The 15565-nt window shown below is 40.4% G+C and overlaps 2 protein-coding genes across 2 annotated transcripts; one reads left to right on the top strand and one right to left on the bottom strand.

Annotated features, from left to right (window-relative positions):
• Positions 1–689: 689 nt before the first annotated feature.
• LOC145442420 (uncharacterized) lies at positions 690–3906 on the top strand. Its single transcript, XM_080320325.1, has one exon. It carries the CDS (start codon positions 1431–1433, stop codon positions 1842–1844), a length of 414 nt encoding a protein of 137 aa, XP_080176451.1. The 5' UTR covers positions 690–1430; the 3' UTR covers positions 1845–3906.
• A 3283-nt stretch (positions 3907–7189) lies between these two features.
• LOC145443200 (uncharacterized) lies at positions 7190–8124 on the bottom strand. The gene has a single exon (XM_080321191.1). It carries the CDS (start codon positions 8050–8052, stop codon positions 7252–7254), a length of 801 nt encoding a protein of 266 aa, XP_080177317.1. The 5' UTR covers positions 8053–8124; the 3' UTR covers positions 7190–7251.
• Between the last annotated feature and the right edge of the window lie 7441 nt (positions 8125–15565).

Below are 15565 nucleotides of genomic sequence, written 5' to 3'. Positions count from 1 at the left end.
AGTGGTTGGAAGATTTGCATCAATTTTAACAGTGAATTGTTGCTCCTGTAACACGCTAATATAATGTGGCTTTAGAAGATTGCGTTCATTTGTGCCGCCGTCATTCTGCATTTGTCGCGAATATGCATCCAGCAATTTTGAAATCTACAGTCAGCGATTTTCCATCATGAGTCATTCAATTGACTTCTTCAAACTACGGACTTGCGTTCTTTTCAAACTTTGTGTGTTTCTAGTTCCTCTTCAATTGGCGTGTCATGCTGTCACGCTGATATTTTTTAGGAACTTTATCAATAACATTCTACAGCTCAACTTCGGACACAGGTTTTTAACATGGCCGGAAAATCCAGTATCTTTCCAGATCTGTTTATCCCATATCTTGTGTGAAGACAGCAAGGCTTTGAAGACACCAGCATCATGTACTCAGAATAATGACAGTATATATATACATGGTTAATATGATGATGGTTCACGATCTGTGATACCTTGATGACATTACACATTCAATTTCCAACGAAACCCATAGGCCAAATACCGAACGCAACATGGGCTATATCCATGAGAAAAGCGTTTTGATAAACGATGCAGCTCATATCACGATATGACAATAATGATTGTTAATTATATATTATGGACAGACTTTTAGCAGTAAGGATTTTGTGCAGTTGAACGTCGTTTACAGTTTGTCAAGCATCAATACTTGATCAAATATCGTCAGCATTTCTGATATGAACAATGAGAGTTTAAATAGGACTAATCCCGGAGATATTATTACTAGATCGTCATGGATATCTTGCATGACCGCTACGTCGACCTTGATGTTTCTGGACGTGTGGATAACCGTTCGTTTTAACAAATATTCTTGGGATAGAAAAAATGCAAAAAGCCGATTTGAACGGAAAATTAATACTCGTTGTTGCGGCCGTAGCCTTGGGTTTCCCTGTGATGAGGTTTATCACGTCCTTTTCGTTGCTTCTGATAACACTGGATCCAAAAGAAGATTGGAGATGTGAAGCGGTCATCGATGGTGCTAAAGCAGCATTTGGCTTTTCCATGTTCTGGATATTCCGCTTCTCTTGGCTTCGACAAAGAGCGTTTTACGCGCACCCCGCGTTCGGACATACGCTTGGAAAATGCGCCGGCATATTTAGCATACTCAGCTCCGCGATTATTTGTATTGTATAAATAGTCATGACTCTAGTTTCGGTATTCCCTCAAGAGTATGCTACCAGCGCGGACGGTTGCGTTTATAAAGATGGTAAAAAGGTTTATCCGTTTAAAAATTTTATTTACGGAGTCGGAATGTTGATTTGTCAGTTTATATTGCTTGGACTTTTGATACATTCGTTGAGAATTCACAAGGCTAACATGCGCTACGGGCTACGCCATGCAGGAAGTTCCCAAGAACGCGTGCGCCGAAGGTTGCGCCGGAAATGACGCATAACATATCTACATCCGAAGTGCCTAATAACCAGTCTACGTTCACTGTGAAAGGCAGCGTGTCTAGCGATGAAACTAGCACCAAACGGCACAATAAGCGTCAAATGAATAACGAAGAATGTCATAACACAGAGCCACCTAGAACTAATCCAAGCACCAACGACAAGGTGTACAGACTGATGAGACGAACACTGATGCAAGCCACGCTCGCCGTATCTACGGACATTGTGGCGATGGTTCTTAATGGTGTTGTGATACCGTTTCAAGCCCCTCAATGCGTGTTCAAATTGGTTTATGATGTGGATTTATTCATTAATATCCTCACAATAGTCGGATCGTTTGAGAACTGGACGAATATTGTGTTACCTGTCATTTTCCTGCAAAGATTCAGATCATCTCTATCATAGAATTGATCACAACTTACAAGCGTGTAACATTTTCATGCACTATAGAGGCCCATAATGATTTTGTAACCTGCCAAGCTGAGTTTTCAAGCAAGCACATTATCAAGCTGGCGATATGTAAATAACGCCGTGAAACATCTGGCTGCACATAGGCTTTGTTGCAGGGCTGGGCAAAATGGAATACGAGAGTGAATCTATTCTGAATCAAGTATGAAGCTTCGCTTCGAGTCAAGTCGAGTATTAAAGCATCACTGGTGTAGTAAGGACAAATGATTATATAGTAGAACAATAGTTTTATTTATCCCAGAGTCCTCATTGCAAACTAACGTTCGACAAAATGTGTCAAATCAAAACTGTTTTCGTTGCGCTCATCGCGAAATATCCACCGACGATCTTTCCATGGATGTAGTGGTTTATTTTAATTCATGTATAATGAATTTGGCGTACTTTTGGATTGCCAATTCCCCGTTAAAACACTTCCGTACGTCACGCCAGCTACTCGAAGTCGTTCGACACCTTCCTATCTTTTCATTGTATCGCAATTTTGTGGTGTTTTGGAATGATGAAAATATCAATAAAGTGATACTTATATTGATAGCTCGGGCTATTTTCCACAATATGTTTTCAACTAGATGTTGCATCCTGCAGCGCACTTCGTGTCGACATCGAAAAGGCACGGCACTGTACAACTTTTGTGAGTGATGCCCTTATAGCTTTTTGGCCAAAATGATTAACTAAATATACTTGGATTTGAAAGCTAAATCCTCATAATATTTCTTCATCGTATCATAAAGGATGATACTGCTTAGTGTTGTTACCCCAATTCATGTTAAAGTTAAGAGCTTGGTGTAGTAGGCCTACTAAACTTAATGTGAGCAAATCTCTACCACATTCTCAGTTGATTAAGTAGTCACAAAAGCAATAAATCCAAACGTAATACAATTAACTTCTCCGTATTGCCAATCGCAGAGGGGAATTCGGGAACTGTACATCGATCTCGAACCAAATACTATGCGCTCATAGGTCTTACCCGATGGTTGTTACGACAACCTGGAATTGATTCCGACACTAGCACATACAATTATACCGTTAATTAGTCGATTGGTCTAATAGTGAAGTCCCAACCCGGAGCCGAACTTCGACCAATTGCCCATTGTTTGTTTTCACTGCAGTCCTTAAAATAGGGGGGCGCCAGACCCCGGCAATTTTTGAAGGCGGGCGCTGGAGAAAGAAGGTTAAGAACCACTGCTGTAAATCCGCATTGTTGCAACATCCTGTGTTGCAAATATGACGGATATGTGTTTATCTTACGAATACAGTTTTCATTTTTACGTTGATGTTTACGTAACGTCTTGCATCATTATACATCTTCACAGTTGTTTGCCCCTTCCGAATTCGCATTCGGGCCACGCCAATGATACCGTCGAATATCTCTGCTCGAATATTCAAGAATTTGACATTCAACTACCCTATAGTTCTGCAACTTCTGCTATCCCATGCAGCACATTAGGTCTAACCACAAATTACTCTTCTTGCATGTGCATCGCCGGTAAGATTTGTAGTTTCAAGCTATGTGCTTGCATAACATTCAAATAGATAGCAAATTGTGAAATTTTCCAGCGCCGGGTCGCAATTACGTTGCATGCGTGGTGCATAGAACTCTGTTAGATGAGCATGGTTGGACACAACGATACCATTATGGATTGATGCCTTTCTAGTAACGCATGAAGGTCGTGTATAACTTCGTAAATAACTTCACGGGAATGATATACCCCTAGGAAACCATAAAAAATCATCTTTATATCAACAATTATATACATTTTACCGTCATTACTTCACTTCGAGTACATTGAAACCGCCATTCAACGTGAATTAAGTGCATGACAAGCACACATTGCAATATTGCAATACATTGCAATATACATTGCAATATATTCAGACGCATGCATAGCAATGTCACAATACTGCGAACGAAGGAAGTTTAATGTCAAATCGAGTGCGAGCTCTAATTTAAGCGACATACGCGGTGCCTACGGATATTGCCGTTATATCACTTTTCCACTGCAGTGATTCAATATCACGCACCTCTCAGAATAAACGGATTCGTTATTAATGGTTATGCCTGTTTTCAAGAGTCCTTCCAAAAAACAGGATCACATGAGGAATGGTGGAAATTGTATTTCCTGTTGCTTTGTTCCAAAAATTCCAGTAAACTATGCCGAAAATGCATACCGGGTATCAGTGGCGGCTCGTCCTATAGGGCAACTGGGGCATTGCCCCACCTAAAATTCTGTTCAATAACAATTCTTTACCATTTATAGACGCACAACAATCTATATATACCGAAATCACAGCGAAAATCGTATTCTTCTTGTCCTTTCGCTTGTAAATGCCCATATATAGCGAAGTCTCTGCGAAAATCGAATCCTCTTCTGTGTTTTCGCTTTGCGAATGCCTAGCCGGGGCTTGCCCCGGTTGCGCTCATAACAAGCTTTGACTGTCTATTCTCTCAAAGCCGCGCACAATAAAGAAACGGTGATTTACTCTCTCCTATTCATAAAATTACCGAGCAACCGGGGCTCAATAGGTCTGTGCCCCGAAGGTGTGATGTAACAATCGTATCTATATCTGAACTCGGTTACCGTCATATGCGTTTAGTCGACCTTTGCTGGTATAGGTCGATTTTGATGGTGTTTCACACCATGAAAACTCTTGAAACTTGGTATGTCATGTCGTGATGGTGGTATTTAACACTGCCCCAAGTTTCAGGGTTTCTACTTAAAGTTTAGGGTAGTAAATCCGTTTCCGAAGTTGAGTGTGTGCTGATCCGTCATGTATCGCAAACAGATTTTACTCGAAAGCCGGTATTGGTATCCATTGATTTTGACGATGTTCAATACTGAGATCGGTTATGACATTTGGCACGGTAAGTCTTAATGTTAGTATCGAACGCTGTACCAAGTTTTAAGTTTGTCACTGAACTATGTTAGTGGTAATTTCGTTTCCTAAGTCGAGTGAGAGCTGACTCGTCATTTATCGCTAACAGATTTTACGCAAAGCCGGTATTGGTCTCTATTGATTTTAACGATGCTCCTTACCTAGATCTGTCATGAGATTTTGCACGGTGTGTTTTGATTTTAGTATCGAACGCTGTGCCAAGTCTCAAGGTTGACACTCAATGATTAGGGCAGTAATTTCGTTATCAAGGTCGAATATGGTAGAGATGTGCTCAGATCTGACACTTTAGCCTACAACGCATTGCGGATTTCACGCAAAAGCCGGTGTATCTGTGGTAACGTTAACTGTGTTCCATACTGAGATAGGTGACGAGATGATGATATCATTCTCATTTGCATTCAAATATTTACTTTGATATTATATTCTCCAATGTCAATTTCACCGTGAAATTGTGGCCTTCAAGCCATTTGCTTACAACCCCCTGTCAAGCGCGATAGCTATTTCGTTTTCGATGTCGGCTAACAGCTGATCACTTGATCTGCCTATTCCTCAGTAAATTTTACGCAAAATTCGGTCTGTTTGCATTATTTTGACAGTGTACCATACCGAAAAGGGCCATGAGGCTACTTCTCGATGATGTCATGTAACAGTGTACGGCTTTCATCCACGTGTATATTCGGTAATATATTTTCCAAAGGCGATTTCGCAGCAGACCTATAGACAGTAATAAAACCATATGTGTCGTGTTACAGTCTCCAGTTTCAAGGCCAAAATCTCCTATGCTGTACCGAGACCGAGTTTCCGAGACTGCTATTCTTGGTTCTTCAGAATGATGTTTTGGATTCAATATGACAGGCCCAATGTATGAGATAACAATTGGGTATGTGTCCGAACTCGTTGACCTTTCCAATTAGGCTTACGCAATCTCTCGAGTTATAGTCATTTCCATTTCTGCAGATAATTAGTCAGGTCTAGTGCGAACATGAACCGCGTTGAATCTTTGTTCCGTACGCCGTTTACGCAGTTACCACACTTCAAGTCACAGCTCACCGGCAGACCTCTCGTGGCACATACGTTAAAATCACTGTTGTCGGGAAATTCATGTTACCGTAACATCATTAAGTTACTTGTTTACGTTGGAAAACGTCATTGTGACGTCATCTTGATAAAAAGTCGCTTGCAGCCCTTGCCCCACCACCCGATATTGTCACGAGCCGCCACTGCCGGGTATCCTTTTGTGTTCCCCATATTATCTTCATACAAAACGAAAACATTATACAGAATATTTAATTAAAATAGTATATTCCTATTGAAATGAACCCGAATATTTTCGGCTGACACTCGTTAGGGGTAATCGTCAGCAACTAATAGATAATATGAAAGAACATTGCGTATCAACAATCGCATCACAAAATATGACTTCACCAGTCTTATTCGAAATTTCATGCTGCTGGTGACATCATATTTTCTGATACGATTGTTGATATACAATGTTTTTCCAACTCACTTCCAGTTGCTGACGATTAGTCCTGATGAGTGTCAGCCGAGATTATGCGGGTTCATTTCAATATTAATATACTATTCAATTGTGTGCATTCAAGTTCTGTACCTCCAAGAAGCTCTGAGAATATTTTATGCAGATCAGCGTGACTTCCACTGTTCACATTCAGGCACCAGTTCAGAAATGCGAGCTTTTACCTTCGAAAATATCATCGTATTGTTCGGTCGAAACGTAACAGCGTGATACCAGTTGCTAATAAATGAGATAATGAGCTAAATATATTGGAATTAGAATTGACAGTTCAAAAGATCGGGGTTTTGATTTCAAACCCAACCTCCTCTGCATAAGTCACTGCAGTGCACACGGCATACCAAATACCATCACATCAGTCGCAATTCGACCACTGAACGCGTTGTAATAATAAGTTGCTTTGGAATCGTGTCAACTTAGTAGCGTTTTAGTTAGTTAGTTTCCTATTTTTACAGGTCGTTTGACAAAGCATACCAGCAATTAAGGAGTCTATATTGTGTCGTATATTTCGTCTGCATGGGGCGAGCGCAAGGCAGTTTTGTATACACATTCATTTTGTAACTTAATTAGGATTCTAAAAAATTTGCGCTGCCTAATCAAACAATTCTTGTGACAAGCCTTTTTCTATTCATATTTCTTACCTGAGTATTTTGTAGTCTCTCCACGCTTAATGCTAACAAAGACTGCATTTCTTTCTCATAGCAATACTTCAATTGCGTTATCACGTGTTTTTCCTAATTATCAAATTAGCCGCTGGTTGATGACTTATGATGTACGCCGTACAGTATAACGCTCAACTGCATAAGTTACGTCTAAAATCGGAAGTACTGTATCCCTCATTTCAATAGTTAATTGCGTGTTCATCATGACGATCTTCTGTATTGATTTTAGCAACAGGATAATCTCACATTCGTCGGAAAATTACGCGATTCCAAAGGATTTCGTCTTTTCGACAATGATTGCCGAAAATTCGAATGTGAGCGTGAATTCAGTATCGTCTTCGAAATCCAACCCTGCATCACGAAAGATACCGGCGAGACCGCGGCGTAAAATATTCAGAGGATCTTTCTTTTCATCGGCGTAGGTTTTCTTGGAATATCCAACGGTGGTGGAACACAAACGAAGCAGCTCTTTCACCGTGAATTTCCTGTTAAAATCGGCAAGTTGTACGTAGCGCTTGGTCGGGTTCTTGATGGAGTTGAATGTATCTTCATGGCGGGTAAGGTAAGCTTCGCGTACACCTTCATCCGTTCCACAGTTCATCATGTACTCTTTCTGCAGTTGCGCCCATCTGGAACCTTTCGCTGAGTAATCACAAATCAGTTTCCCGGCCAATGTCCTCAATATGTTTGGTCCGTACACAACGCAAGCCATTATGCCCCCGTAAACTAAAGCACGGTCACATTCCGGGAGAAAGACAGACGGTTCCAGGTATTGGAATGATATTCCACAAAAGACGAGGTCTGCAGTATTGGATGCGACCGGCAAGATATTATCATGCACTACTTGAAATTCAACGTTGCTGGCACTGATTTTCCTCCGTGCCAATTCAATCTGCGACTGACTGATGTCGATTCCGATAATATGTTCGAAATCTTGAACGAAAGGCTTCGTGGATTTGCCTCCTCCGCATCCGACGTCGACCATTAACTTGCGACCAACTCCAGCAGCAAGACATCCCAATATTTTCTTTGTGACTACGTCGGGATATTCAGGCTGCATGTCATAGTACGCTGCTACCAAGTCCTCGTCTTCGTAGTCCCGCCGTTCGTTTCTTATCTCATTGGTGGGTATACTAACCACTGTTGCCAATTTAGCGGTTTTCGCGCTAGATCTAGCGATTTTTCATCCGGTTTAGCGCCAAAAAATATGGATCTAGCGCCTAGCGATAAATCTAGCGATTTTTGAAAAGTATTTAGCGATTATTTAGCGCTTTTTTACCGAAAATAAGTAATGAAGATCAGTTCTGGCCGACGACGGCTTTGGCTATACCGGCCACCAGAGTGCGGACTCCGATGATATATTACATTGGCCAACAAAATGAAATATTTTTTTTGGCAGACCATCTGAGAGCCGTTTCTGGGGGTTTTGAGGGTGCTGATTACGAATATCACATTGGTTTTGTCAGATTGGCTCTCTGTCAGAAGATATTTATACCCCTAAAAAAGCTCAAAATTACTGTATTTACGCTTAAATATTTCGTTTGGTAGGAAGAAAATCGTAGTTTTTTCTAATTTTATACTGCGCATAAGTGGCTAATTAACTATGAAGAACCCTCATGTCATTCTCAGTCATTCTATCAATATTAACATGGCGTGATGCGAAAAATTTGTTTGTCAAAAAAGCAGTTTGTCAAGCCTAAAAAATTGTACTTTTGCAAAACGTAAATTCATCTTCTCCTGTATCAATTGGTCATTCTATACCAAGATTATAGAGGAGTATAAAACTATAAAATTTGTCCTTGAAAGGATTAACTATACTATATTCATATGTGTCTCATTTCCTTTGATTGGTAAATGGATAATTTTCCACTGAATCAACAAAGTGGGTATACCTAGTAACCCTATCAAACGAGAAGCTTAAATCTGGTACCTGGTATATTCGAATACCGATGAAAGATTCCAATTTCACGTTAGGAGGAGTTCACAGCATGTAATTTCTCCTAAGATGTAGTAAATAAAACTTTTTAGCTGACCACAAAGCACCGAACTGCAAACAGTTGGTCCAAAAATTCGTAACTGCATATCGAAAACTTGTAACAAACATGAGCATAAAAGTTCACTTCCTGTTCAGTCATCTTGGTATATTTCCCGATCATCTTGTTGATTAGCAAGGGTAGAGGTTCTATCAAGACATCAGAACAACAAAAGAAAGATACCAGGGCAGATGATATGAACCATTGAACATATTATGTCAGACCATTGCCGGAACCTTTCGAGAAACTGCACTAAATAGCTTACTGGCGAAAATCGTACAAAAAACAATTTCGATTTAACATATATCAATAATATTGTATTCCAACTGATTATTTCAAATTTACAATAAGTGGTTGACGTAAAACTGATTGGACTAATGCCACGTTATTCGAGTTTCTACGTAAATACTCATATACATGACTGGAGTTTATTTATGTTCATGATATCCCGTGAAAGTATTTAATTATGATAAATCTAATACCCCTAAATATAGTGCTGATGCTGTATTTTTATTTAAAATAGTCTTTTGTGTGTAAAAATGATAAGTAGATTGAATTTCTAAACTTTATAGTACGATTAAGCCGATTTTGTATCCAGTCATTAGGCCTACCGCGAAAATGGGAGATTTTGGTCAAAATAGCCCCATGGGTTATCTTCACAACAAGATCCAATTTGAAAAAACTAAGGTCATATTCGGAATCAGTGCCCTTCAGAACCCCCAAAGTCACTCTTACTTTGTCTGCCTAAAATAGGGTTACCATATTTCTGTGACACAAATTCCGGACACTCTTTAGCGCCCACTAGAAGATTTCTAAATTAGTTATGACGTCACACTAGCAAAGCTTTGCTCATAAACCAGAGGTGGTCACGATCCGGTTCAGGAGTTTGTGTCTATGTGTAGTGAAACCGGGACCGAAACCACATTTTTCAGCCCCTTCCGACCAAAATAAACAATGATTCTGAGCCCACCATATGGTAATCGATGCAACTTCTGGGGGGGGGGGGGGGTGTCTTGCTATATGAATCTGGTTTTTATATGCATCTTTTCAGTAAATTTTTGGAATGAATTCTGTCAATAATAATGGTTGTTCCATATATTACTATATAGTTACTATAGTTACCACTCCCCGCACACATCATCAGAGTTAGCGGTAGAGCTGGTGGAGGATGATGAGTTCGAAAATACATGGAACGTAATTGTACATCGTTAAGTCATGTTCATGTCCCACCGACAAGATTATTTATCAATCTTATGCCGGTGCGCACCACGGAGCGTTTTAAACACCCCACATCCAGTGGTTTCCAACCTTTTATGGTCACGACTCCATCTCCAATTTGAAAATGTTCCATGACCCGGATCAAAATTAGACGAGCTGATTACCAGAGATGAGCATGGATTAGGATTAGGTTTTGAAAAAACAGGATTTGTGAAATTTTCTCGGATTTGGATTGGATTTGGATTAGACATTTTTTTCAGAATGGATTAGGATTTGGATTGGATTTACCTATTTTCTGGGAGATTGAAATGTCGTGTGGCGAATGGCGACAAACTTTTATTCAGTTCAGTTATTATTGTAATTATGGTTACTAAGTTATCTTGAATCAAGTGAATCGTTGGTTGTGAAAGAAAATTTTCGAATCCCTCCATTGCATAAATTAGTATTTTTTCTGAATTTCCAGTTGGAATCGGATTAGGATTGGACATGGACTTGAATATGAAAAAGTTATGGATTAGGATTTGGATTTGGATTTGAGGGTTCGGATTTGGATTGGATTAGGACATAGAAATTTCAAATCCGCTCATCTCTGCTGATTACTAAAAGAAGTCAGCACCTTTGCCCCGACTTACTCATTGGCTATTTTGGAAGCTGATTACGTTCAACATATTCGCGAACCGCAGAATAAAGGCAAACGACCGCCAAGTTTGGAGCCACTATATATCATTGAATAAAGCATTTAAACGGCCTTTACGATCTCTAGGAATATACCGTTTTCCTATAATAGCGATTGCAATTAGGCTTATTCCAGTATATGAAGGTTGTTTTTATTTATATTTTATTGCACCTTTTGCGAGAGTGGCAGTCCCCATATTAATAACAATGAATGTGATAGTAAATCGCGCGCTGCGCGACGAAAAATACCATGCCTCAGCATAAATATTGCCAAAAATAATGTTTTCATGTTAATTTACGATAAAATGATGAGCCTACGTCAAGTCTTCAAAATTCCGGACATTTGGCATATTTTAGAAATTCCACCCGGACGCTAGTTTGAACAGTGAAATTCCGGACGTATACCAACCCTAGCCTAAAAATATGTGTTGACCAGTGTTATAGACTACTACTAACCTACGGATAGATGCGCAACTCCTGGCGGTCACGCATGGACAAACAGTATCACTTCTTGCTGAGTAATTTAAAAGTAGCATAAATGGCAGTGCTATATCTGGCGATTTCAGCGCTGAAATTCAATGTAATTGGTGTTGATCGAAAGGTAGTGTCACAGTGATTTCGAAAATACAAATTGAAATCTTATCAGGACAACGGGACCACCCCGAAACAACCCTCAAAGTCTGAAAACCGGCATTGCTCCGACAATGGCACCGCCGCAAAAAATGAACGTAATGACCAATTTCGTCCAGTCTTTGTTCGAATGAATGCCGATTTTCAGACTTTGGAGGCTGTTTTGAGGTCGTTCCATTGTCTTGATAATAAGTTAATTCTTATTGTCGGAATCAGTGTGACACTAGCTTTCGTTTAAGACCAGTTTTATTAAATTTCATACCCCGGGTTGGTCCTCGGAATATTTTCTTAAGGTTTAAAGTTTAGAGGAGTCAAGCGCATTTCCACGGTACATCGCATCACGTATTCACGGACGCATCCAGCAAGTCACGCTTATATAGTTATCGGTTATGCCTACAAACCTGGTCAGTGGTCACTGGTCACGCAGAGCGATCATTGCGCAAAGCGATTTGCTTATCGAAATGCACTGCATGTTTTGTCCCGCTTAGATATGACTCTCACGTATTATGAACTAGAAATATGATAAGTGACTTCATTCCCAGACGAGTAAAATATAGCTGAGAAGAATGTACATTATGGGTTCGATTTAACACCTTTAGCAATTAATGCAGATTTACCGCTATTTTTTAGCGCTTTTTTCTCAATATTTAGCGACATCTAGCGATTTTTAACATCAGTTTTAGCGATTTTCTTCGATCCGGAGTTGGCAACACTGATGATGAGGAGTATAATTAAACGTAGCGTGCAAACTATAAGCGTGTATTCTCAAACGAGGAGTGTCGCGAGTGTCTCATTTAGATTAATATAATTTCTTCATATTTCGCGTATCAAATGAATATCAATGCTATCATATGACAGTGTAAAACCGATCCACTACGGGCATTAGCCATTTTGTGTGTTAGATTGCCATTTTATCTAGCGGTTTCCTTGCCTTGTGAATGGTAGAGAAGGTCTTGGTCAATCCTAATTAACCAGCATTGGCATTGCCACTCGAATGAATTATCAGTCAAAGAATTTGACGTTATCAGAACTTTTGTCATTAAAATGAACGCTATTTTCATTTATCATTCATATGAGCCGTGAGGGCTACCTTTTATCTTTGGCACAGAGAGACGCATTGCCACTCTTGCGAGGTGTAAACCTGTTACTACATCGAAGTAAGAGTTCGTATACCGGGCGCTTTAGGCCAATGCGTCAATTGTGACTCATTGGGCCATTTGAATTAGCCGCGAGTACAAGATCCGATTATTCTAATTTCAGTAATACCAGTTTAGACAGGACCGAGAGCGGAGATACTCAACTTAGTTAGGATGCTGCCAGTATCCTCTCGAAGTCTGAAAAAGATTTGAATTTGGGATTGCTCATGTTGAATACTCGATATGATCAGACCCGCCAATTCAGCGCCATAGCAAGTTTATACGAAATCAGATCGAAAATGGGAGGATTAATGGGGAATTGTGCTATGAGGCAGACTTCAACATTCGTGAAAGAATAATTTCAAGCAGACGCAAATGCTCCAGATTCTCTGTTTTATCCACGTACATATATGCCGATGCGACCGGGACATTACTCTTCCTCGCGACCAGGTCAGAATACCTGGTTTTGGTCAATCAAAACATGACGATTTAGTGAAAATTAAAATTTACCATCGTACTTTATTCAGCGGGTAGCTGGATTTTATTCCAAGTGCTATATTCATTGAGATCTGGTGGATATATTTACTAGAAGTTCTATATTCATGGAGATCTGGTAGATGTATTTAGCAGAAGTTGTATAATCGTTCAGATTTAGTAGATATGTGTGGTCTTGGACGACTAACTGAGTTCAATTGAAGGGCAGATAAGCATACTGATTCCAAGAAGATACTTCTTCAATGTATATGACAAACCTAAACTTTGGTACGGTATGGTATGATCCTTGCTGTGGGGTATAGCAATCCGCTTCAAGCACAGTATGTATGTGCAACGGGTTTTATGGTGCTCGACTACCAAGGTATTGTGCACCGGGCCTGAGGGAGCTATAGTTAAATCAGACATGTCTACACCAGTGGTTCCCAACCTTTTTCGACTCATCGCCCCCTTTTGAAGCTCCACACCGATCATCGCCCCCCGGATATTGGAAACCGAAAAACAGTATTCGTCACCCCCCCCAAAAAAACGTTGGTCTTTGGGCCAATAGGGTGATAAACCAAACCCCAGACCCCCCTCAGCCAGTGGGCTTTTTGTCGCTACATATCAGCTATACCCTATTTCATGTACTGTTTGGTGAGTCACCGTATTTCGCCTGAACGAGCGAAGCGCGACAAATTTATATAATTCATGTTTGAATCGGTCAATATGGTCGATGTGGTATGTTGGAAAAGGTAGGACCCCTAAATAATAATTAAACATCTTCGGCGGAATCGTTGTTATATTGACTTCTTTACATGATGCTATTTCGTGACCTCCTATATCTGCTATATCAGAAGATATGGAAATCGTCAAAACGTACCAAACTAAAAGACGCACATGATTTCATATTGGTATTTCTTTACTGTCAAATAATATTTTCCTTGCGGGATGGAATTTGTGCTGTAGGGTTAAGGTCACCAGGACAGGAACATTCGACGCCAGCCATTGAGGCGCCTATAGACAACTAAACATATATGTATATATATCGAAGTTTTCGGCCAGCACAAGGGCATTCCTTTCGGACAAGGTCTTCTCGCTGCTGATCGTTCTGGCACACTTCTCGGAGTCGCATGTTACATGGCCCCAACTTCATATGTCTTGGTGCGTCGTAGCGCAGTAATTGCCGACGCCGAAGTCTCCCATTTCCATAAATCATGCGTATTTTTGTTGGATGACGGGGACCCCAACATCAAGATACATAAAGATATTAAATCGTGCACAGCGCGAAAATTTTGAAAAAGTCGCATGATTTTCTAAAAAATTACTCTATCATTCATGTTAATTCACGAAATAAATTTGGGCTTCCTTCGATTACGGGCGGGTGCGGTGGTTACGGTCCCGACTCCAATATAGCCGTTTTAACGCGTCATCGCCCCCCTATCGGCCCCTTCGTTGTTTTCGCCCCCATCGCCCCCTTCTTCCATTTTCGCCCCCTATCACCCCCTTCGTTATTCTCGCCCCCCTAGACCGCCAAATCGCCCCCTTGGGGGCGAGATCGCCCACGTTGGGAACCACTGGTCTACACAATACAACAGATTCTACGACCGGAACAGCCATGTGCGGATTAGTTAACAGACATTCCAAGTTGAAGCTCACTGCCAAGCACAGTCGGGGCCGTTCCTGCGAGATTGTTACATGAAACCTCGCTATGATTAAAACTATGTAGCGGAAGTAATATGGTAGACCCAATTTTCAACTTTCTAAACCACATGGTGGGATATGAAAAGCAGCTATCAACCCACACATACAGCCGGGATGATCAATCTTACTGACGTCATTACATTCGATTGCTCATAGCAATTCTATTTAGGCTCGTGCACTGCGTTCAGTTCGATGCAAAAGAATGGTGAAATCTGGAGTACTAACATAAAGTGTTGGGAAAACGATCGATAGAAACGCCATACAACACAATCAACATGATGTAATTCAATCAAACCAGAATCGTGAGCAATATACTTCAAAAGTGGATAACTATAGTTTCAATGAAACGACTGATGACAGGTGACGTCATATTTGGTGGTACGATTGTTGACATACACAGTTCTCTCCAATTCTCTGCTAGTTGCTGATAATTACCCCTGCCGAGTATCAGCCGAAAATATTCGGGTTCATTTCAATATGAATACACTATTCAATTGTGTATTGAAGTTCTGTATCTCCAAGAACCTTATCAAATTCCGTGAAAGACACACATGCCCACTACGTAATATCGTTTGGCATTCTCAGCGCTCTCTGCATATCGATTTGGTTTCGTTATCAAACGTGACCAAAATTGGCTTGTATTTACTTTAGGATTCCATGGACTATACAAGAACACTGAGATCTCAGTTCGATAATGTTGTAATAC

Source organism: Botryllus schlosseri, chromosome 7, assembly GCF_051294905.1.
Source record: "Botryllus schlosseri isolate E-star chromosome 7, Bs_hap1, whole genome shotgun sequence".
NCBI classification, from domain to species: Eukaryota; Metazoa; Chordata; class Ascidiacea; order Stolidobranchia; family Styelidae; genus Botryllus; species Botryllus schlosseri.
This window is presented reverse-complemented; position numbering and strand designations above follow the sequence as displayed.

Coding starts and splice junctions, on each gene's coding strand:
- LOC145443200 (XM_080321191.1), bottom strand. CDS start 8,052: ATGCAGCCTGAATATCCCGACGTAGTCACAAAGAAAATATTGGGATGT.
- LOC145442420 (XM_080320325.1), top strand. CDS start 1,431: ATGACGCATAACATATCTACATCCGAAGTGCCTAATAACCAGTCTACG.